This window comes from Balaenoptera physalus (genome assembly GCF_965194825.1).
Source record: "Balaenoptera physalus genome assembly, chromosome: 6".
Classification (NCBI taxonomy): Eukaryota; Metazoa; Chordata; class Mammalia; order Artiodactyla; family Balaenopteridae; genus Balaenoptera; species Balaenoptera physalus.
Window position 1 is genome coordinate 91,921,311 of NC_138885.1, and position 25,064 is coordinate 91,946,374.

Genomic DNA, 25,064 nt, shown 5'->3' on the forward strand with positions numbered 1-25,064 from the left:
AATGAACCCTGGTGACTTACATCTGCTTTGTTTGGTGTTTTCAGTGATCACTGGCAACTACTAGAGAAATGAAACTGGAACTGCTCTGGCTCTGAAGGTGGGGGACAGTTTGTACCATTGTGGAAATTCTGCGTGGGTGTGGAAAAGGAGAGACAGTCATTAAATTACAATTTGCCAGTGAGGGGGTACAAGAACAGGGGAATTCCTTAAACTTTCTAAACACACATAGCTGCCAGTTTCCCCCAGTTAGGGAAGGCAGTGGGAGTGAAAGGACACTAACAGAAATAGTGGTCAATCTGGAGGACTGGGTGTTTGAAAGCAGGAAAGAGAAAGAATTGGGCTTGGACAGCTCCTTTGTCCCTGAGTGAGGTGAAGCCATTGACTTCAGAGGAGGTGTGTGGTGCTGAACTAGGAAGTTCAGGCAGAATGGGGCTGGTAAGTGGTGGGCACTATGCTTTCACCAGACTCTAAAGAACTTATTCTACCTGCCATCCCCCTCCCCACTCCTTCTACCCTATCTTTTGAACCATGTTAAATAAAATCTGACTTGTTCTTTTTGACGATAACTTTGGGATGCCTCTAGGCTTTCTTGTTCTAAGGATTGTCTATATATACATCAAAAAACTCTAAAAGCATCTTGAATGCTGTGAGATAGTTTCTATATGGCATACTCTGGTTGTTTTTTTTATGTAGTACTTGTTAACTGGACTGTAAATGCTGAGTGCAGAAGAGAGAGAGAGAAATGCCTTTTTCAGTTCAAAAACTTACAGGGTTTCCTTTTGGCTAATTATCGTTTTCTAATTTTATTGTACTGTGGTCAGAAGTATATTTATTTTACTATCTATATACCTGTTGCCGAGTTTATGAAGTAAAATGTTACAAATTCAGTCATTTCCCCTCTGTATTTTTATCTAGTCACATTCTGTTAATCCCTTTTAATATTTTCAGTATACACACACACACACACACACACACACACACACACATCCCTAAACAATATATGGTGTTATTATTAACATTTAGGACCTTAATGTAAATTAATTATATGGTATGCATGCTTTAGCAACTTTTTGCCTCAGCAAAAATATTTGTTTTGTTGTTTTGTTTTTTGTTTGTTTGTGAGATTCATTCATGGTTTTTCATTTTCAGGGCTGTATAGTATTTCATCAAAGGACTGTGATATTTTATTCAATCTCTTCTTGGTAGACTTTTAAGTGGTTTCCATTATTTTGCTATACCATTCACTGCTGCTTGGAACATTATGTACATGTCTTGGTATATCTGTCTAAGAGTTTTAAAAGGATATTCACTTAGGAATGAAATTTTCATGTCATGGTGTAATGAGTGCTTTCATCTTTACCAGGTATTGCCAAATTGTTCTTCAAAGTGGCTATATCAGTTTATAATTCCTCCAGCAATGTAAAACATTTCATATTTCACTGTATTTTCTCTGGCATTTGGTAACAGATACTAGCATTTGGCCAATGTGAAATAATATCTCACTGTAGTTTAAATTTGCATTTCTCTGAATACTGTTTTGGTTTGAATATCTTTTCATATGGTTTATGGCTGTTTGGAGTTTTCTTTTTTTCTGGGAACTACCTATTGCCTATTCTTCCCTTGAGTTGCTTGTCTTACGCTTATTGATTTGCAGAAATGCTTTCTACATTGTAGATACTAGTTCTTTGTTAATTAAGTATGATGCGTTTGTCTTCTGAGTCTGCTCTTTATCTTTTTTTCATTTTTAAAAAGATGTATGCTTTTTATGTCTTACAAAATCATTTTTGTAATTGTAGGTTATAATAATATTCTTGGAGAATCTCTTCTAGAAATTTTATGTCCAGGACTTTAGTACATGTGGAACTGACTTGTAAATGGTGTGAGGAAAGGATCCCAGTTTATCCTCTCTATATGTATGGATAACCAGTTTTCTCAGCACTATTTCTGGACATTAATGTCCTTTCCCTGTTGATTTACAGGACCACCCTAGACATCTGTGTGTGGATTAATTTCTGAGCTCTCATCTGTGTATTGGTTGTTTTATTATCTATTTCTTGTCATATTACTATACATTTGTATTAAGTCTTGATATCTGCTAAGGCAACTTCCTCCAACTGGTTGGTCTTAAAGCTTATACTGGTTATTCTTGGCCTTTCTCCTTCATATCAGTTCAAAATTAGCTTGCCACAGTCCATGGCAAAAGTTTTTGGATTTGGATTTTTGATTGGGCTTAAATTTATAAATTCATTTGAGAATTGATATCTTGATGATAGTGAGTCTTCTGTCCATGATTATTGTACATTTCTTCAATTATCTGTCTTAACTGAAGTCTTCAGTAAAGTTTTATAATTTATTCTTTAATGTCTCGTGTATCTTTTGTTAGGTTTATTCTGTATACCTTACAGGTTTTGTTGCTGTTGTAAATAGTATCTTTTTTTCTTTGAAATACACATTTTCTTCCTGTTTTTTGCTAATGTACAGAGATGTAATTGACTTTTATTTATTAATCATATATCTCAAAACCTTAACCTCTTATGAATTCTAACATTTTGTCTGTTGGTATACTTGGATTTCCTATCCAAGTAGAAAATCTTATTGCATGTGAAGAATGATAGTTGTTTCTTTGGTTCCGATGCTTATACTCTAACTAACCTTTTTATCTTATTTTAGTGCTAAGCTCTGTCCTCTAGTACAATGTTGAATAGAAGGGATGATCATACATATACTTGTCTTGAGCCTCAGTTTTAAAGGAATGCTTCTAACATGTCACCATTAAGTATAATATTTGCAGTGGACTTTTCTCTTTTTCTCATAATTACTATTGAACTATTTATAAATTGCTGCCTCATAAGTCCCTTGCTTTTAATCCATAGAGCATCGTTTTTAGAGAACTCATGTCTTTATCATATTGAATCTCCCTATTCATGAGCAAGGTAAAGCTCTCCATTTATCTAGATCTTTATTAATGTCTTTCCAATAATATTTTATAGTTTTTTTTCCTGTTAATGTCTTGCATATCTTTGTTAGAATCATTCCTACATGTTTTCTGTTTTAATGCTATTGTATATTGCAAATCTTAGAGAACCAACACTGTGGTTTTGAGCTGTTTTTTCTTTTTGCCCTCCTTACTTACTTTTTAAAATGCTCAACTATATATTTGAGCAAATGTTTTTAATGTTTTATTTAGCATTTCAGTGTGTATTATAGCCATTTTTCTTTTTCAGATTGTCTAGCGCAGGGTTTCTCAATTTTGGCACTATTGCCATTTAGGGTTGGATAATTCTTTGTTGAGGGGAATATGCATTGTGTAATGTTCAGCAGCATACCTAGCTTCTGTTCTCTAGATGCCAGTAGCACCACCTGGTTATGATGACCAAAAATATCTCAAATTTAACCAAAAATTGTCAAATGTCCCCTGAGGGGCAAAATTGCCCCTGATTAAGAACCATTGATTTGGCCTGTCACATTTCAGAAATTGCCCTTATCTTCTTGAAATTTCTTTTTTTCTTTTTTTAAATAAATTTATTTATTTTTGGCTGCATTGGGTCTTCGTTGCTGCGTGTGGGCTTTTCTCTTGTTGAGTCGAGGGGGGCTACTTTTTGTTGTGGTGTGTGGGCTTCTCATTGTGGTGGCTTCTCTTGTTGTGGAGCACAGGCTCTAGGCGCGTAGTCTTCAGTAATTGTGGCACGGGGCTCCCCTTTGCAGGCTCTAGAGCACAGGCTCAATAGTTGTGGCGCACGGGCCTAGTTGTTCCGCGGCATGTGGAATCTTCCCGGACCAGGGTTCGAACCCATGTCCCCGGCATTGGCGGGCGGATTCTTAACCACTGCGCCACCAGGGAAGTCCTGAAATTTTTTTTTTTTTAGTTTATTTTTTTGGCTGCATTGGGTCTTTGTTGCTGCGCGTGGGCTTTCTCTAGCTGCGGCAAGCGGGGGCTACTCTTCGTTGTGGTGCACGGGCTTCTCATTGCGGTGATTTCTCTTGTTGGGAGCATGAGCTCTAAGTGTGTGGGCTTCAGTAGTTGTGGCACACGGGCTCAGCAGTTGTGGCTCACAGGCTCTAGAGCGCAGTCTCAGTTGTTGTGGCGCATGGGCTCAGGTGCTCTGCAGCGTGTGGGTTCTTCCCGGACCAGGGATTGAACCTGTGTCCCCTGTATTGGCAGGCAGATTCTTAACCACTGTGCCACCAGGGAAGTCCCTTGAAACTTTTAAGATGCTTATTTTAAACTCTTTCAGATGTAGGTTCCTAGGATGTGAGTTTTGTTTTGTCTACTGTCGTGGTGATTTTTATGTTTATGCATGGTGATTTTTAATCATGAGCTCACCTCCAGCAGAATGGATGTTTCATATCCCCTGGGTTGGGAAGTTGACCTTATAGGGTGGTTTGGAGTTTGCCTCTCAAGACCTTATGGGCTTGACTTCTAGTAAAAATATTGCAAGGCTTTTATAAAGGATATAACATATTACTGGAACCGTAATAGATAATAAAATAAAGCTATAAACAAAATTATGAATAAAATGTATGTAACGAAGACATATACTTACATGATGGTTATATGTAAATTATATATTTTAAATCTTTTTGTATTTTTTTGCAATATTTATTTTTTGCTATTTATGGTGCCTGAAATGTTAAAAAGCACCCCCCCAAAAAATTTGTATTCAAAAAAAAAAAAAAGAAGACCCCTATGGGCTTCCTAGTCTGAGAATAATTTTTATGTTAATTTCTTGGTTTGGGCTTAAAAGAAACCCCAACGAAGTAGTGATTATTTGGACTGTAACCCTACTTCTTCCTTTCATGCTCCCCTCTCTCAAGTGCCTATCACCTCTAGTCCCAATTAACTGTCTCCAACACCACCCCAACATATAAGCACTGGTATTTTGCTGCATCTGGTTGGCCTGGGTCAACACAGGATCTGTAGTTTTCCTTTTGATATTTTCTTTGACTATGCCAGATGCTACCACCAAGTAATTTGGATTTTACTGCCAAACTATACCTCTGTTAGTACAGAGGGAAGACAGCATGCCTGTCCTCTTGCTGACTGATTGTGTGTGACTGGCAGAAAGCAGCCCTGGGTGTAATGGCTGGAGGAAATGAACTGAGCAGATAATATTTTTTAAAACATTATCTAATTTTGTTAACTCTTGATGGCATGATTATATCACTGATAATTATGAATTACAAAAGTTTGTTACTCTTTTTAAAAAGAGGGAATTGAACATTTCATTTCTAGTAGCTCTGGTTCTTTTTCAGGTATGTTTGGTGAATGTAGATAACATCTCATTTCTTCCTGTGTTTACTTATTTTATACTTTCTAGTGTGTATAAGTATTTTACAGGTTAATTTATAATAACAGCAACTAACAAAATTGTGACTTTCAGTGAATAGAAAAATAACTTGACCTTCTTTTATGGAAACTAGTGGTTAGGTTAAAGTCCTGTTAGCCTGTGAGTGGAGTACATATTTAGGCTCTGCAGAACACATAAAATTAGTATTGAGCTTTCAGATTAAAAAAATAATAATAAAGTAGTCTGAGTACCAGTTCTTCTACTTTCAGTAAACAATCATTTATTAAATTTCATTTCTCCAGTTATTTAGAATGGCCGTGTTTAAGTGAGGCTTGGTTGAATGGGCATGGGATTGGCATAGACACGCCAATACTTTTTAACAAGTCTACATTAACTAAAATGTCTGTTTTTATTAAGAACTCACCCATTTAGACTATTGGGGGGAAGGCCAGTGTGAAAGGTATGAATGAATGGATTTATTTTAAAGTCAAATATTTTAAATTTTTAAAAACCAAAATTTAAAATAAATGTAATTTTGTTAACTTCAGACGCTAAAGTACTCACTAATATTTTCATTGATGGGGAACTCTGGAACTCTAGGGAAATTATGCTTCCTCTAAGAATCTTTCAATTTTTCTTTTTTTAAAAATAATTAATTAATTAATTAATTTATTTATTGGCTGCGTTGGGTCTTTGTTGCTGTACACGGGCTTTCTCTAGCTGCGGTGAGCGGGGGCTACTCTTCGTTGCGGTGCGCGGGCTTCTCATTGCGGTGGCCTCTCTTGTTGCAGAGCGCGGGCTCTAGGCGTGCGGGCTTCAGCAGTTGTGGCTCACTGGCTCTAGAGCACAGGCTCAGTAGTTGTGGCGCACGGTCTTAGTTGCTCCGCGGCATGTGGGATCTTCCCAGACCAGGGCTCGAACCCGTGTCTCCTGCATTGGCAGGCGGATTCTTAACCACTGCACCACCAGGGAAGCCCAATTTTTCTTATTTTTGACAGCAAGAGCTGTTTAACATCCCCTATATCCCTTTCTGCTTTGACTGGCAGGAAGCTCGGGACAAATTCAAGGTCTACTAAAATCTGTTTAGGTCTTTCTGGCCTGCATATTTGCATTGTATTCTTTATCCCTCCACCTCATTTTGACTTTCTAACCTAATTTTTTTCCCCCTTGTTCTCATATAAATTTTTTTTCTACTTACATGTTTTTATTGTAAGATGCCTCATCTTTTGTGAACTGAGATTGTATATAAATAAATAAAATAAATTCAGTGTTCCTTTGAGTAAATCCTGCTAGATAAATACATAAATATGCTTGTACACAAATATGTAGCAACAGTTAGCAACTTACAGTTAGGTTGTTTTCCAGTTATCTTTTGCTAAGATTAGCTTTTAAACTGAAATGCTGTCTGATAGAAACAGATAGGGTACTCTCCTAGAACATAAGAGCTTATTTAACATACAATATAGCTATGAAACTTTAGAGTAGAGAGTGACCCCCATTTGCAACTTAAATTTTGAAAGAAAATAGGTTGAGTTCCAATGCAAGAAGTTAAGAATACACCCATGGCATGAACTCCCCACCGTTCCCACCCAATTCCCAGATCTTTCTGCAGATCTGCTCAACCTCCTTCCTTCCACTGATACCATCAGGAACTCTAGTGATAATTGCTGTCCAGCAGTGTGTTGTGAGTGCAGACTTCTGACTCTTCCAAGGGGCTCAAGGTCCAAAGAGGTGATCAAAACTTGACAAGGCCTAAGTTCAGCCATGGTGGCAGGTCCTATGAGCATTCATGATGATGCTGTGTAAAGGGCCTGGGTTTTGGGAGGATGGCAGCAGGTGTGAATGAAGGGTTTCAAAGTAGGAGAACAACTGGAAAAAAGGGATGGGAAAAAAGGGACAGAAACCTGTTTTCTCCCATCACTTTTGACACTTTGCAGAGGGTCCCCTTTGCTAAGATTTGTATTTGTTCAAGCCTACCGGGAGGTCACCGAAAAGGAGTTAACCCCTGTGACGTCAGTTTCTCTTATCCAGAAAGCAGCTTAGTCATTGGGCTTTTCCTCTGCCCCCAACCAAGGTCAATCATTTGCCACTTCGTCATTAAATCCCAAGCAGTGATTTCCCCCTTACCACACTTTACATTCTGATAAGTTCTGATAAAGCACATGGGATTTTTTGGAAGTAATTTGTCTCTGGTCTCATTTCCTTTAAAATGTAGGTTATCTTCTTTGTCCGTCTTGAATTTTGGGTCAGTCTCTTTGTCTACTGAGAGGATCGCTTTCTGTAGACTTAACAATATGAATTTAGTCTGCTAGATTAGAGAGATCAGCAAGAAAGGAAGAGCCTATACCTAGAATTTTAGGCATAAGTTACTTTGATAGGAGGATTTTAAAAAATTCCCTTTTAACCACAGAACTCCTCCATTGGAAAGGATTCTGAAAGAAATGAAGAAAACCATCAGCAATGCAATCGGTAGCTTCATGGCCTTCTGTTGACTGGACTAGACTTTTCTTACTGCTGTTCCTTGGAATGACACTGTACAGGATGTCTGCTGAGGTCATCCATCAGGTGGAAGAAGCACTTGATGAAGATGAGAAGGAGATGCTTCTTTTTCTGTGCCGAGACGTTGCTGCAGATGTGGTTCCACTTAATGTCAGGGACCTTCTGGATGTTTTAAGAGAGAGAGGAAAGCTGTCTTCTGTGAGCTTGGCTGAGCTGCTCTACAGAGTAAGGCGGTTTGACTTGCTCAAGAGGGTCTTGAAGATGGACAGACCGACAGCGGAGGCCCTCCTGCACAGGCACCCACATCTTATTTCGGACTATAGGTAATTCATCAGCCCCTCCTGAGGCTGGACTGGTGGGAGGGAGGGAGGAGGTCTAGACTTCAGAATCACAGAAATGAGGACAGTAAGAAAAGCAGCCTCATTACTTTCTCTACCCACTGATCCTCTTGCCATATCGATGTTACTTCATTGCTCTGAACTCTGAATTCTTAGGACATGTCTGCGTAAAGTAATTGGGTAGAAGATCAGAATGAAAGTGGAAGGGATGGATGGCATGTGTTTGCCTGATGCGTAGAATGAGAGAGAGACTAGTGACTAAGAGCTAGTACTCTTGCAGGCCTCTCTGATTGTGAGACCTGCTGTGTTCTTTGCTAGCCTGTGATGTCAGAGCCTGGTAATTTCCGGTTACTGAGAAAGGAAATAACAAGCGTGACAGCAATCTTCCTGACCTTTGTAGAGCTCTGTGATCCTTCCTGAACCCCCTCCGGTCTTTCCCCTGCTGAGGAAATTAGTGGGGTGGGCTTGCTTTCTGTGAGGTCCCTGCTCCCGAAGGCTCTGGGGAGCCCAGATTGGACATTTCTTCAATTAACCGTCTCTAGACCCCCTTCGGTTCAGAGAGGAACGGCCACTGGAGTCCCCTCTGGTTCAGACAGCCTTTGAGTTGTTCCTTCCTCCTGTTCACATAATATTCTCTTGGCGGTTCAGAGGAGCACAGAAACCAGCGGAAAGGCTGCGTTTCTGGGGAAAGAACGATAATATGTAACCTTAAATCAGTGATTCCTTTTTCTCCAGACCACCAGCCTTTAGTTATATCGATAATATATATTTGGAGGTGATGTACATGATTAAAAACTATATTAAAGAGAGTTGCAAGCAGTGTGGCCCTTGGAACGTATATGAGATTTGAGGTCTAAAGGCCTGTTTGAAGCCTCAGAACTGTCAGTTACAAGCCACGTAGGCTGAGCCAGCCACTGACATCAGTTGGGCCTTCGTTTTTCTACTTGTGAAGCTAAAAATAATAATATCTGATTTCACAAGTGTGTTTGTAAGGATCGATTGTGATAATTTAGTATGTGAAGTACTTTTTAAAAATTATTATTATTATTTTAAATTATGTGAAGTACTTTTTAAAACTGGGCAGCACTCTACAAATATAAGGGTTTATTATTATTGTTGCTGTTATTCTTGATCATCTTCCACCTCTCCAACCATCACGATGTTATAATCTTCTTAAAACTTTTCGGGAGGCACTGACTGGGTTTTTGTGAATAAGTCAGGGGAGTCTCTCCCTCTCTTGTTTCCTTGCTGTGGTGAATGGAGGTGGTTCCTTTGGGCCTCTGAGTAGAGAGGCCCGGGAGTGCTAGATTCATTTATTCTTCTGTTGAGTGGGCTTTATTGTGGGTTGACTTATGCCAGGTGTTTGGTAAGCACTAAAGCAAAACGAATGAAGAATCTTCCATCCTCAAGAATATTAGAGTCTAATTGGGAAAACAGGCTTCTAAGTAATGATGACAATGTTAAGGTAGTAATGACAATCATGAGGTGTCCTTGGGAACCCTGATAAAGCATGATGGTAACTCCAGCTGGAACAGAGGTGGCTAAGTCAGGAGGGGCTTTCTAGACAGAGATATTTACAGTCACAATCCCCGGGATCTAGATGCCTTTTAACCTTTGAGTTCGGGCGCGGGCCAGGATAGCCCAGGTGTTACTTTGCTTCACAATCTTGTGACTCAAAGTATTGTCCCTGGATTAGCAGCGTCAGTATCACTGGGGGTTTGTTAAACAGAGAAGACAAGATCACTTTGAATTCTATTTACGTCTTTCGTCTTAGTCATTTAGGTTCTTCATTTATTTCATTATAACTTCTGGGGGAGCTAGGGGATTCTTTGGGGAAGTTTTTATTCTCTTGTTCTTTTCATAGCAGTTGTAAAAAAGAGGTACCATCTCCTATTGAAAACTGGGGAAAGGATAAATTTGCTTTTTGACTTCCCTTAAGATCTCCTCCTGGGGTGATCTAAGCTTTCTGTTTTCTTGGGGGCACATTCAAATGGGGGCAAGAATTAGTCTTTTAACCAATTATTGGCATAGAGGAGGCCTAGGCTCTTGGTGTTCTCACTAGGACTGGTCTCTGAATTTACTAAAGAAACTTGTCTGGTTTACAGGGTGCTGTTGATGGAGATCGGTGAGGGTTTGGATAAATCTGATGTGTCCTCATTAATATTCCTCATGAGAGATTATATGGGCCGAGGCAAGATAGCCAAGGATAAGGTGAGTTTTCTTTCTTTTTCTTGGTTCATGTTTCCAAGAGCCTGTCGGAAGTTGGAGGGGTGCTGTCTATGGTGTGAAGAGAGGGAAACAGGCACTTAAGCAAGTCACCCCCAAGTCGGGGGTGAAGGTGGGAAGGGAGAAGGGTATGGGTTTTTTTTTTTCATAGTAACATTGATGGGAAGAAAATTGGTTCATAAATTGAGAGGCAGTAGAGTGATATCGGCTGGTGTGGCCCTGGGTGTTTCTTTCATCCTTGTATTTTATCCTTTATTTGTGTAAAATTCATAGGCCTGGCTTATATATCAGCTTCTCTCCCTGGTTTGACAGATCATCTGGGAGGGTTAGGGAGTCCCTTCTGCTCATGCTGAGTAGAAACAGGAGGAAATGCCGGTCCACTCCCATCTTGCTCTCTGACTGTCATCTATTTCTCCTCAGCCAGCTCAGGATCAGTGTGGAGTCATTAGGCTGCAGGGGAGCTGGGCAGGGGAAGGTCCTTGAGACTGATGTATCCAGGGAATGGCAAAAGTACAGATTTGGGGTTGAAAATGAGGTAGGGGTGAAGATCTCAGGGATGCTGTGATTGCTGGAAAAGTATATAAATTCCAGCTGGCCTTATATGGTACTTCTGACCTATGGACAGGCCAGGAAAAGCTCGGGTCTCTAGTATGTGACAGTATGTCCACCAAGGACCTGCTTCTGAGGACTCTGGTAAATCATTGCTTAAGAATTTCCTCATGTTCCTTAATGATTGTTGTTTCATTTCTGAAATTTGGGAATATAGGGTGACTGTATGCCCCCACCATCAAATGCAAAATGGGAAGGAAAATGAAAAAATATAAGTCCTTTTTTGGTGTCCCCTAATCAACTTATTTCCCAATCATTTATGTAGATTTAATTATCGTTACTAATTTAAAAATAAAGATAGCACATTAGTAACCAAATGTTAAACAGAAAGGAAATAACACCAAAAGCAGTGCCTATTTCAGAAATATAGTTCTTTCACAATCCCTGTGGTCCAGGGTGAATGAGTAGCAAAATACCCTAACCTTGTAATTTTGCCACCTCATGTCTGCTGTGTCAGAATGAGTTGGAATTTCCAGCATTGATTAAAATATTTTAGGGACTTCAAAACTGTATCATTAGAATTTTTCTAGTAAAAACGTTTCCCCAGCTACCTTCTCACTTCCTTTTTTCAGTAAAGCCCTCACGAGTTTTTCAGTATAACACCAGCCTGGCTTTTGGGAAGAGAATGAACTTGGGAGGATTTTATTTTCAGGCCTGCTCTCTCAATCCTTCATGACACAAATGGCCCATGTATCTATCCCCAACCTAGGTACAGGTTGGCCCCCCGAAGACTTACCTCTTTTCTGAGTAAATTCCAGGAGGGAGTGTAATTTGCTCATGGCTTTGGAGGGACTATAAAACAGAGAGGTCTGGTTTAGGATCACTGAAGGTCACTGAAAGGGCTCCTCTGGTCACATTTTCTTGCTCTAATAAATTACACAGCCTGAGGTTTGCATATGAGGCCTAATAGTCAGCCCTACTTACATTTGTTTCTTGTTGGTGGTTCTCATAGAGTTTCTTGGATCTTGTGATTGAACTGGAGAAGCTAAACCTGGTTGCTCCAGATCACTTGGATTTATTAGAAAAATGCCTAAGGAACATCCACAGAATAGACCTGAAGACAAAAATCCAGAAATACAAGCAGTCTGGTGAGCAGCATTTTGGCCTCTCTGTGGCCTAAGGAAGTATCTGTGCATAGTGGGTTTCATTGGTAGAGATCCGTGTGTTGGACGGGTGGATGGAACAGAACCCGAAGGTCCACAGCTCCCACCAGCCTGTGGCTAGAGATCAGAACCCTTTATATCCTCCATACCCCCTATCTGCTAACTTCATCACCCAGCACCCCTGACCACAGAGTCTTGGCCTTCTGCAAAATGCTGCCAAGCAGCTCTTAACATTCTGGTCTTCAGGAAAGTGTCTGCACCCCCATTTTCTGTACTGGCTGGTGGCGCTGTGGGCACTCAGGGCTTTTGAGTCTATGCTGAGCCCTGCTGCCTTGCTCCAGAGTTTGGCCTGACTTGGGATGATATCCTATCACTGGGGTCCTATAACTGCCCTGCATATGTCTCCAGTTGCACAAAACCTCCTCATGCAAAAGGGCATCTTTTCTGCTGAGAACCCCTCCTCCCATAAAGGGGACCAGCTCACCCTGGCCTTCTCTCTCATGGCACCCCTACCTGTTGTCTTTTAGACTCACAGTCAGCGTGGGCTCTGCTAGCAGTCTACTACCACCACAGGGCATGGCTGATACTCAGGGATCTACACACAGCCCTGCCCCCCCCCCCACAATGGCTGATTCAAGATCAAGAACAGGAGTAGCATTTTTAGTCTGTTCTTAATGACATTGATAGAAGAGTCATCTGATCTGATATTTTGAATTCAGTAAGGTGGCTGGAAAGTTTAGGGTATTTTGAAAGATCATGATTGACCCTGAACTGAGCCACTGTTGAGGATTCATTTGATGATAATTTGTAAATCTTAACTCAGAGCCTGTCTTCTGCTTGCAGCTCAAGGAGTGGAAACGAATTACGTAAATGCTCTCCAGGCATCTCTGCCAAACTTGAGTATTAAGGATCCTTCATATAACCTAAGGGTGAGTCTGGAGCAAATGTGTGGAATCCCAGCATGAAACAGTTTCAGAACTTTGATAAAAATGTACATATTCTCCCAGCATGTACTTTGTTTAATATCTGAAAAAAATTGTGACAGAAATGTGCATTTGTTTTAAAATATGTATAAATTCTTATAATTTCAAAGCTAACATGTGTTCATTGAAATAATTTGGAAAATACAGAGAAATATATATAAAGGGAAGAAAATAAATCACCTCCATGTTAACAGTTATTCCCTTCTAGTCTTTTTGTTTTCCTGTGTGTGTATCTACATATACAAACATTTTTTTCATTGTTCACTTGTTCCTTTGAAAATTTAGCTTCTTAAGTAAAAATAGGTAGGACATGCCCATGGACAAAGAATTCAAAATGTGCTAAAAGAATTTTTAAAGTATATTTCCTCTTACCCCAGTTCCTTTCCCCAGAGGCAGCTATTGGTAACCATTTTCTTCTATCCAGAGATAGTCTTTGCAAATATCATATTTAATTTGTATTTTTTTCTTCTGTACAAATGGTAGCACACTATGCCCACTTCCTGATCTGAGAATTCTTGGAAATTGTTTCACATGAATCATACGGGACTGCCTTTATTTAATCGTTTTTAATGATTGAACATAGTTTCACTTTCTAGATGTATCAATATGTTTAGCCTTTTCTTGTATATGTGGACTTTTAGATTATTCCCAATCTTTTGTTATAAAACAATACTTCAAAATAAATATCCTTGTATTTACCTCTCTGTGCCTTTGCTTTTCATTGAGCTTATTTTAATGATTTCAACAAAAGTGTTTTTGTTATTGAGTGATGTTACTGAGTGATTGATTTGTGACCGTAAATAATATGTAGTCACTTCTGGTTGTTGTGTTAGTCAGTGGTGCAAGGTTATCATGAGAACTGTGCTTTGGTTAATCTTTTATCTTGAGAAGTTAACCTTAGTGTAATCTCATCCTCATCCTCATTCCATATAAGGATATGTGGAATTTGTAGTCAGGACTTAGACCACAGTTTATAATCTGTGATTAAATCATAAGCACTTTCATAAAAGTATGTGATGAACATATTGACTATACCTGTAATAAAAATAGTTTTGTGGAGAATATAATCTGTAAGAGATGCCACTAAGCAATAGAATTTCAGAGCTCAGATGGATGGTAAGCATTATACTGTCCAACACCCTCATTAAATAAGTAAGGACATTTAGGCCTAAGGAACATTAAGTGACTGCCCACCTCTACCTACCGCCAGACCTGGGCCAGTCCATACTCCTTCCTCTACACCATGGTGTGTTTAATAAACTACATGGTATCGTGTCATAGCTTAGATATATCTGTCATTTTTGTCAAGAATTAAATATGCTTTTCTTGTCCTTCTGAATCTCTATGATACCAAATCATGAGAGAAAACTGATTTAGGATTCAGATCCAGATTTTCTGGGCTTTCTCTGCTATTGTCTATCTAACATAAATTATACTGTCATTCTTAGTTAAAAGCCTGCCATGTTTTTGTTATTGTCTTTCTATTCTGTTAATGCAAGTAATTGTATTCACTGTCCATATAGCCTATTAGGAACCCACATGCTCTGTGTGTAAATTTTTCTTTAAATTTCCTATATTAATCTGTGACCCTGATCATTCACTCATTTAGTTAGCAGGCACTGTGGCATATGGATTCAGTGAATTGCTCACAAGATTTGGGAACTGAATACCTGGATGTTAACTCATACAAGGCTGCAAAATAACACATGATACCAACATACTATAGAATAAAGACGTTGTGGGAATTCCTTGGCGGTCCAGTGGTTAGGACTCCATGCTTCCACTGCAGAGGGCACGGGCTTGATCCCTGGTTGGGGAACTAAGATCCCTCAAGCCGTGCTGTGCAGCCAAAAAAAAAAGTTGTGACTCTGTAATATAATGCTTTTTGTATTTATCTGCAATAAATCTAGCTTTGATTTGATGTTATATCTCTTTAATAGTATGTAAAAGTGAATGCACACCTATGTGGGGTTCCAAATTCTGTCTAATATCATTATCCTCTGGCTAAGTCATTGGTTATTAGTGATAAAAGCAACTTATATGTTTTTCTTTCATTTAGATGCACAGACTTAGCTACAGACACAGCTTAATAAATAGTGTACTTCTCTCTTTTGGCTAGGATAGCTTCAGAGGAGAACTGTCATTTGAAAGCTGAGCGTATCAGATGGTTGACAGTGTGTGCTATGTGTACCTTACACAGGACCTGTCATCTGAGAAGAGAAAGGGTCTGTTCAATCTTTCATTCTCTGATTCATCCCATTCTGGCCCTCAGAAAGGGTAGCTAATTTTCAAGAACCACTCCCACATGTGGCTTGTGTGTAGCTAGGCATTATAGAAAAATAATAACTGGACATTTATTAAGCACTTCCGTGTGCTTAAAAGGCACTGTGCTGAGTGCTTTGTGTACATTTAATCTCCAAAAAAATTATAAGGTAAGTACTATTATTATCCTCATTTTGAAGATAAAGAAACAGACATATAGTTAAAGAACTTGCTCAAAGTTACATAGCTAGTAAGTGGCAGAATCCCACTCCCACTCTTAACCATACTGTACCTTGCCTCTGCGTTAAAGATCAGGTTGAATGTCAATTGCATGTTCCAACAGCTTGTTCTAACTTGGAGCTATTGTAGCAACTCTCCTATACCATATTCTAAATGCTAGTTGAGCATATTTACACATTCATTGTATTGTCACTTTAAATTGCTACTTTGGCCATAGAATATGGATTTATGTAGTTAATGGCTCTTGCTAGCCTTCTTTAGATAATTTAACAGTTAATGTGATATTTTTATTTTTTCCTGGGTAAGAATCCTATTGAGATATTTAAAGAGGTGTAATATAATGTCTCTGAAAAATGAACCGGGAGTGTGACCTTATTTTTTATATTTGAAGCTCCAGAATGGGAGGAGTAAAGAACACAGACTCATGATGGGACAACCTGACATTCAGAGTAAGACCAGCTTTTCTTTATATTTATTCTTTATAAATGATTGATAATTCAAGTGCAGAATGTTGCATTTTTAGAGTTGCCTTTCTTTTATCTACATATTTTAATTAAGTTCTCAAAATAAAAAACAGTTAAACTCTTAAAATGTATTCATTGGCATTTCTAGTTATCCATCAAATTAGCTTATTTGAGTTTAAACACCTCTTACTTCATCAGCTTCATCATCTTGACTATATTTTTTAAGAGATATAACATTTATACCTGAAATAGAACTATAACCAGGTCATGTTAAACATTAATCTAGCCATGTTAATGAGCCATGTTAAACCAAATATCTAGCAGCAGGAAGAAGAAAGGTTACTAAGATATTGTTTTATAGCCCATTTAATAAATCTAGATACTGTACAGATGACATTCCCCACCCCTACAAAGAAAGGAAGAAAAAAAAAAAACCTAGTCATTTCAACCATAAGATTTAAGGGATTTAAGATCCCTCTCATCGCTCTTAAAACATCAGCACTTGATCCCAACATTTTCAAGAAGTGTATTTTTTGCTTGTCTTGAGTCCTCCTTGAAGTGAGGGCTGAGACTCAGTCTCTTAGTGTAGTACTTAAGAACTCCCGGACGTGGGGCTGCATAGACAGGTAAGGAGGACTCAGTCTTCCCTGAGGAGCTTGGAACTTGTGTGCAGGGGCGATCCTGAATGTAGAGAGCAGGGCAGTGGCCTGATGGAAACCTCCCCTATATGGCAACACCTCATGACTCAGCCGACATGCTGTCTGTGTGCACCTGCAAGCCTTCTGCCCTGCTCAGCCAGATGGAGCAGCTCATGCCCAGCATTCCCTATGTAAAAGTCAGCTCTCCAGCAAAAGCTGTTGAGGAGCAAATTAATTTCTGAGGTGACAGTATGTTTCTTAAAACACTGGTGAGGTGGTGAGAATTAGCTGTTTAAAATGGGAGACCTGGTAGATTTGGATAGGAATTTAAAATAATCAGTGTTGGGCTTCCCTGGTGGCGCAGTGGTTGAGAATCTGCCTGCCAATGCAGGAGACACGGGTTCGAGCCCTGGTCTGGGAAGATCCCACATGCCGCGGAGCAACTGGGCCCGTGAGCCACAACTACTGAGCCTGCGCGTCTGGAGCCTGTGCTCCCCAACGAGAGGCCGCGATAGTGAGAGGCCCGCGCACCGCGATGAAGAGTGGCCCCCGCTTGCCACAACTAGAGAAAGCCCTCGCACAGAAACGAAGACCCAACACAGCCAAAAATAATAATAATAAAAAATAATAATAATAATCAGTGTTTTTTCCATTGGGCTCCCTGATGGCAGGTTTATCCTTGATGGTAATTAAACAGGTGAGGTAAGTGAGGCTCCCAACAGCCCTGCGGATCCTTAGGAGAGCTAGTTGCCTGCTTTTGCCTGGATGTGGTTCATTTGCTAGTAAAAGAGAAAAGCATCCTGATAACTTGACCTTAATCTAATAGAAGTTTAAAATAATCAAACCAAGTATTCATATTATTTTGGACTTCCAAATAGATTTCAATTGGATGATGATGATGATAAGTACAATTTATTAAGCACTCTTAGTAAGTGCTAAGTGCCCTGAACTGAGATGGACATATTACTATATTATTTTGTGTGTTTTTTTAATTCTGTTAAGCCATGATTGCTAAAATACAAAAAGATAAAGTGAAATTTCCTCTTAATTCTGAGTATCAGACATAACCACTATTAATGTTTGATCTGTGTACCTCTAGTAAGTATATGTAGGTATACGCACACAAACACATGTAAAATTTTTAAGTACGTTGGCTCCATATTATAATATTATTCAGTAATCTATTTTTCACTTAATACATCCTGCATATCTTTTCATGTCAAATACATAAAGATTTCTCGTATCCTTTTTAACATTGTGTAGTATTCCATTGTAGGTATCATAATTTATTTAACCAGTTTCGTGTTGGTAGGCTTTTAGTTTCTTTCTAGCTTAGGGCCATTACAAACAGTCCTTCAGTACATCTCCTTGACATTTTTGCACATGCGCTCTATTATTTCCTTAGGATAAACTTCTAGAAGCAGAATGTTGGTTTAAAGGTATTGCTAATTGTCCTTTAAAAAGACTGTTTCAACTTATACAGCATTACCATTTGAAAGTGCTCATTTCCCCCAAACCTTACCAAATATTGGCATTTTCTTTGCCTGTCTTTAGACATTATTTCTCATTTTTGCAGCAGTCATAAATTAGATGCTCATCTCTGAGATTAAAAAACAAAACAAGACAAAACAAAACCCAACACACCCTGCGACTTCAGAAACTTGCCCAAGATCACAGGACTTGTTAGTGATGGTGCTAGGGTTTCAGCTAGCCCTTTATGGCTTCAAAACTGGTGGTTTTTCCACCTCCCTGGGACTAGTGAAGTCATTTTTTTATCTACAGAGGTTGCTCTAGGTTCATCTATATTTGCTAAGCCCACTGTCCCCTATCTTACCATTGACATTTTATTTTATGATCTCTCAATATCACTGGACTAAGAAAACATGGCCATCTGTTCTATAAGTGGCAAACCCACAAAAGCTTTCCCTTCTCTGTGTCTCTAAGGTCGTTCCCTTGAGGCATTGTGCACAATTTCAGCACATGCAGTAAAGCTATTGATATTGTTGGGTGGTTAATTTATTAAATTCTCCCTATCAGGTTAAAACCTCACCAGTCACTGGGTCCTTACCTGGAGAAGGGCAAGGGAGAGCCTTCTTATACTTCTATTTAAGCAGTTTTTCTACATAACCCCTGTTTAGCATGGGGACTTGTGTTTTCTTATCAGTTAGGTTTTTCAGTGTGAGGTTAGAAGCTTGGGGCTGAGTATAGCTGGGGAAAGAAAAGACAGTAGGCGGAAGAAAATAGGGAAAGAAAAATGGTGTGACATAAAGAAACGCAGCCTGCAGGAACTAGGTTTAGGGCTAGTTCTCCTTCAGCTTTGTAAATGATTTCTCTCTCATCCCCCAGGAGAACCAGTGAAGACATCCATTCAGGAATCAGAAGCATTTTTACCTCAGGTACAGAACAAATGATCTGATTTGGTATTGTATTGCAAGCACAGTATCTGTGGAGAACACTGATGGCTTTAAAAATATCTGTCCATTAAGAATTCTTTGTAACAATAGGATGCTGAGGGTGTGCTATTCTGAGAACTCTTCTGTTCTAAAGGGGAACCTTGGATGTAGCAAAGAGAAAGATGTTCAAGTGGATTGCATTAGTGAACTTTGGAATGCAGGAAAATTCCAAAGTGGCATTTCTCTTCCTAGCTGAGTGATTGCTGAATATATAAGTAAGCAGTGACACTGAACCTTGACTTGGTCTGACTTTTTCTATGCTGATACCTCTTCTCCATAATAGAAAGGCCTCCTTTTGTATTGGTTTGGAAAGATATCACTTGTACAATCTCAGGTTACTGTGGAAACATATGACCCATCTTTTCTCTGTGTTTTAAATTATCTTTATCCCACAAAGCTACGACATGCGTAAAGAGACTGCAATTTTTATTAAAATTAAATAGAAACTGAAGTAGCTTGTTGATATTGAAGGGAAATGTCAGCTGTGATGACTTCAGCCTGTGTCTATTGAGTGACTCACCTGCCAAAAGGAAATTTAAGGAAATCCAAAAGAAAAGATCATATGGGTGGAACCTTGAGGAAAAGAACAATGTTTAGGGTCTTTAACAATCCCTGCTTTCCTTTCCAGCATGTACTGGAAGAGAGATATAAGATGCAGAGCAAGCCCCTGGGCATCTGCCTGATAATTGATTGCATTGGCAATGACACAGGTAGGTGTGAATTTTCCAGATGAACTGATGCTCCCACAGTGAGACCACAGTGAGATCACGGCACACACAAGCTGTATTCATCGAGTGATCCACACTAGCTGCTGTAACAAACCTGTGCCAAAATGTGGTTTCACACATGAAGGGTAGTTTCTCACTCATGTTGCAGTCTGGTGCGGGTGGTACTGTAGTGCTTTGTTGCATGTGCTCATCATCGGAGGGCTTGGAGTTTTCCTCAGGATCCTCTATATCTGGCTGGTGGATGAAGGAAGCGAGTGGAAGGTCTCACAAGAGACTTTAGGGACAGGCCTGAAAGTGATATGCATCATTTCCACCCTCATTCCTTTGGTTAGAACTCATGTGCCCCATCCAACCACAGGAGACAAGTTGTGTGTCAGGAGGAAAATGAAAGGAGGTTGGGGGAACACATAGCGTTGTCTCTGGCACAAAGGCAAACTTTGTGAAAGTTGGTGAGCTTCAGTCTTGTCTTTCCATGCTGGCTGCTGTGGCAGGGAGGAGTCCTGGGATCCAAAGGGGGGTTTAAAATGGAAAGTGTTCTGGGCTTCAGTATTATCAGATACCCCATCATTTCACCTAGATAGACTCTGAAAGCTTTTCTGGGGAACATTAAAAATAGGATAAATTTGTGTTCCCTTAGAGGCAATGTGTCCCTTAGTTCTGTCACCCTGGACTTTGGTTATTGGCCTGAGTGTGTACTACCTGTGTGTCACCTTTCTTTGGATCTGAATCGATTCTTTTGCTCAGTTGTTGGATGTCTGACTCGAACTAAATTAGTCACTGATGGTGCTTCAAAAGAGAACGAGAAGAGCCTAGATAAGTACAATAACATTTGGTTTAATTATTTATCTCTTTCTTTTTTAAAAAAAATTTATTTATTTATTTTAAATAAATTTATTTGTTTATTTTTGGCTGCGTTGGGTCTTCGTTGCTGCACGCAGGCTTTCTCTAGTTGCGGCGAGCGGGGGCTACTCTTTGTTGCGGTGCGTGGGCTTCTCATTGCGGTGGCTTCTCTTGTGGCGGAGCACGGGCTCTAGAGGCACAGGCTTCAGTAGTTGTGGCTTGTGGGCTCTAGAGCGCAGGCTCAGTAGCTGTGGCGCACGGGCCCAATTGCTCTGCGGCATGTGGGATCCTCCCGGACCAGGCCTTGAACCCGTGCCCCCCGGCACTGGCAGGCGGATTCTCAACCGCAGCGCCACCAGGGAAATCCCTATGTCTTTCTTGAAAGGATTGCTCGTTCTATTTCCACAGTTGTCCAGCTTCTCAACATTCTCTTAGAATGAGTCAGAACTGTCTTCTAGGCTCACTTAGAATGTTACCATGGTGAGTTTTATGGGAAGAGAATCCAAGAGAAGATCAAATTAGCAAATATTAGGCTGAATTTCCCAGGATTTCGGGTATGATCTCACTTTCTCATGGCCTATATTTGGTTGGATGTGAGAAATGTTATCTCCTGAGCTATAGATGTGTCCTTTATTTATTTATTTTATTTAATTTTTCTTAAATTGAGGAGTGGTTGATGTACAAGATGTGTTCTTTCTGTTTTAGCCATTAGTATTCACAGAAGAATGAGAAAATATTTTCTCAGTGAGTAACTTCCTGCTTTAAAAGAGACTGTGTAATTGTCCTCCTCTTTTGGTTGTAATCAGTTCTGCTTCATGCGTTAGCAGGAAGTTCCCAACTGGACTTGGTGCAGGATGTGTATCTGTTGTATGAGGGGAATCACAAAGATAAAGCCATGACTTGTGAATTTGTGGTTATAATCCACTGTCTGCTTCCCTTGCTGAGTTAGAGGCCTCTTTTAGGCAGGGACTGAGTGTATATTTGTATTTTTCTGTGTTATAAGATTGTGATCAGAGTTGAGCCCTGGAATACGACTGTGTGGGTTTGAATCATGGCTCTGCCATGGCCTAGCTTGTTACCTGTGGCAGTTTTTCTAGCCTCTCTGTAGCTCAGTTTTTCTTCTGTAAAATGAGTTAATAACAGGACCCACCTCATAGGGAGGTTGGGAGGAGTGAGTGAGTCCTACCTGTAAAGAACTTAGGGCAGTGCCTGACACACACACTGTAAGCACGTACTAAATGCCAGTTAATGTTATTTGTACATTTTGTTTGTTTAATTTTAGTTGCAAACCACTGAGCTAGAACTTGCCATGGCTTTGTGCTTGGTACGTGGAGCCTGACCCAGACAAGTGAGAGACCAGAGAACTGGGGTCCTGAGGCCTGTTCTGGGCTCATAGGGGAGTGGGGCAGGTCCCCATAGCCTGGGGCTAACTGGAATAGAAGGGGTAACCCCAAGAGGGGGTAACTTCTGGGGACATACGCAGGTGGATAGCTGGGGAGACTATTCCTACTAGTCATGGTATGAGTGGGCCTGACAGAGAAAGAGAATCTGAACACAAATGCCAGGGGGAGGGAGGGAAGAGAGTGGCAAGGCCTGATGGGAGAGAAAAATGGAAAGGAGCGTAGAATCAGAATCTCTAGGAGCTGGAGCAGGGGCATCTTTGATGAGGTAAGAACAGGTGTTGGCCTGAGGTGCATTTGTACGTCTGCTTCCTTGATTCAAGCTCTCCCTGCCTCTGGGAACAATACAAATAACTGGGCTTGAGGCCACATCTACAACGCCCTTGGGCTCAGGTGGCTAACTGACAGGTAAAGAAACCAGATAGCACGCTCTTACTTCTGTTGTGCTGTGGCTTTTATCAGCTGATGGGTCCTGAATCCATTTATACACCCAGCTGAGACTCAGAACGGCAGGAGAGTATTAATTAACGTGAAGTGGAAGACACAGTTTCTTCTCACACTCCCGCTCTAGGCCTCCAGCACTTCATTTTCCAATTCCCCTCCCAGCGATTTTTCTCTGAGGACTCCGGGCTGGGAATCCTGCTTGGATTGACAGTAGTCTTAATTATGTGCAACACTTTTCATTTCTTCATTTCCTAACAGCCCAGTTCGTCTAGATGATTCTGTGGGGTTTCCTTTGTCTCTTCCCTAGTTAACTTTCTCACTTGGTTAACGCTGAACATTTGGGAGGCGTGCAGGAGTCTGGCAATAAACATTATTACAGGGCTTCCCTGGTGGCGCAGTGGTTGAGAGTCTGCCTGCCAATGCAGGGGACACGGGTTCGAGCCCTGGTCCGGGAAGATCCCACATGCCGCGGAGCAACTAGGCCCGTGAGCCACAATTACTGAGCCTGCGCGTCTGGAGCCTGTGCTCCGCAACAAGAGAGGCCGCGATAGTGAGAGGCCCGCGCACCGCGATGAAGAGTGGCCTCCGCTTGCCACAGCTAGAGAAAGCCCTCGCACAGAAATGAAGACCCAACACAGCCAAAAATAAATAGATAAATTAAAAAAAAAAGAAACTGCTTTCTTCTTAAAAAACAAAAAACAAAAAACATCATTACTAGAAACGAGGGCTCTCACTTCCTGTAATAAATTTCTTATACATATCACTGTATTATCTTATTGGTTCTTTTCTCTGGAGAACGTTGACTAATACAAGTTTTTGTGTGGACATATATTTTCAATTCTCCTGAGTGGGATTGCTGGTAAATACCGCCCCCCTCACCACCTTTTTAAAAAACTGTCTCAAATTCTCTTCCTCTTCATAGCTTCTTGCTCAGGGCCATTTCAGCAGCCCACTAATTGTTCTCTCTTCCTAAGGATCTAACTCTGTCAAACCCATAAAAAAAAAAAAAAAAGAAAAAAACTAACAATAATATGATAAGACTAACTTGAGGGTGGTAGTGATCAGGGTGTAAATTTTTTTTTTTTTTGCTGTGTTGGGTCTTCGTTGCGTGCGGGCTTTCTCTAGTTGTGGTGAGTGGGGGCTACTCTTCGTTGCGGCGTGTGGGCTTCTCATTGAGGTGGCTTCTCTTGTTGCGGAGCACAGGCTCTAGGGCACGCCGTCTTCAGTAGTTGTGGTGCTCGGGCTCAGTAGTTGTAGGTCTCGGGCTCTAGAGCACAGCCTCAGTAGTTGTGGCGCACGGGTTTAGTTGCTCCCCAGCATGTGGGATCTTCCTGGACCAGGGATCGAACCCATGTCCCTTGCATTGGCAGGCAGATTCTTAACCATTGAACCCAGGGAAGTCCCAGGGTGTAAAATTTATTAAAAATATACTATGTGTCAGGTGCTTTGCTAATTCCTTTACAGGGATTCTCACTTAATTTTCATAAATATTACTGCAAGATAGGTACTATTATCCCCATTTTCAAGGTGAGCAAGCAGAGCACAATAAACTTCCTTTCTAACTTCTCTAGTTAAGTAATAGAGCTGGGATTTGAAAGCTTGACTGCAAAGCCTCTGCTTTTAGCTACTTTGCTGTAAGTTCCATGCAGGTGGGGAGCTTTCCCTATGTGTCTCCAGAACCTGGAACCGTGCCTGGTACGTGGGAGCTCAGTAAATATTTGTTGGGTGAATGAATGAAGGAGTAAGCTCTACTGGTCTTGGTGTTTCTAAAACCATTCCTTTGTACCTGTAGAATTTAGAAGACTCTCTTATACCTATCTTCTCCTGTCCTCAAAAAAAAATCAGACTTTTATCCAAAGAGTATGTAATTTCCCCAAACCTTTACAGATTTATTCTTCCTTTATCCCATAAATGTTTATTGCACCCCTACTATTGCAGAACACCATGCTTGGGACTTCCCTGGTTGCCCAGTGGTAAAGAATCTGCCTTCCAATGCAGGGGATGTGGGTTTGATCCCTGGTCGGGGAACTAAGAAAAACAAATACTGTATGCTAACACATATATATGGAATCTAAAAAAAAAAAAAACATGGTTCTGAAGAACCTAGGGGCAGGACAGGAATAAAGACACAGACATAGAGAATGGACTTGAGGACATAGGGAGGGGGAAGGGTAAGCTGGGACTAAGTGAGAGAGTAGCATTGACATATATACACTACCAAATGTAAAATAGATCGCTAGTGGGAAGCAGCTGCATAGCACAGGGAGATCAGCTTGGTGCTTTGAGACCACCTAGAGGGGTGGGATAGGGAGGGTGGGAGGGAGACGCAAGAGGGAGGGGATATGGGATATATGTATACGTAGAGCTGATTCACTTTGTTATACAGCAGAAACTAACACAAAAATGTAAAGCAATTATACTCCAATAAAGAGGTTAAAAAAAATAACTTAAATATAAAAAGCAGTGAATGGTATGGTTGATACACCAAATCATGTTACTGCAGTAAAAGATAAGTTTGGTAGAGTACTGAAGCAAAAAGAAATAAGTTC

The 25,064-nt window shown here is 40.4% G+C and overlaps 1 protein-coding gene across 13 annotated transcripts in view; it reads left to right on the forward strand.

The window, feature by feature from the left end:
* Positions 1-25,064, forward strand: part of CFLAR (CASP8 and FADD like apoptosis regulator) — a 64,468-nt gene that overhangs the window by 9,119 nt on the left and 30,285 nt on the right. For 7 of the 13 annotated variants that reach the window (XM_082467168.1, XM_082467173.1, XM_082467179.1 and 4 more), the window contains 7 exons: positions 7,699-8,110; positions 10,231-10,336; positions 11,913-12,048; positions 12,907-12,992; positions 15,940-15,997; positions 18,997-19,046; positions 19,732-19,813. In XM_082467168.1, the coding sequence (XP_082323294.1) occupies positions 7,749-8,110; positions 10,231-10,336; positions 11,913-12,048; positions 12,907-12,992; positions 15,940-15,997; positions 18,997-19,046; positions 19,732-19,813 (880 nt within the window). In that variant the 5' untranslated portion in view covers positions 7,699-7,748. Of the gene's footprint in view, positions 1-44; positions 98-146; positions 436-7,698; positions 8,111-10,230; positions 10,337-11,912; positions 12,049-12,906; positions 13,745-15,939; positions 15,998-18,996; positions 19,047-19,731; positions 19,814-25,064 lie in introns of those variants that run through there. The other 6 variants (XM_082467170.1, XM_082467171.1, XM_082467169.1 and 3 more) reach the window with 4 other exon arrangements.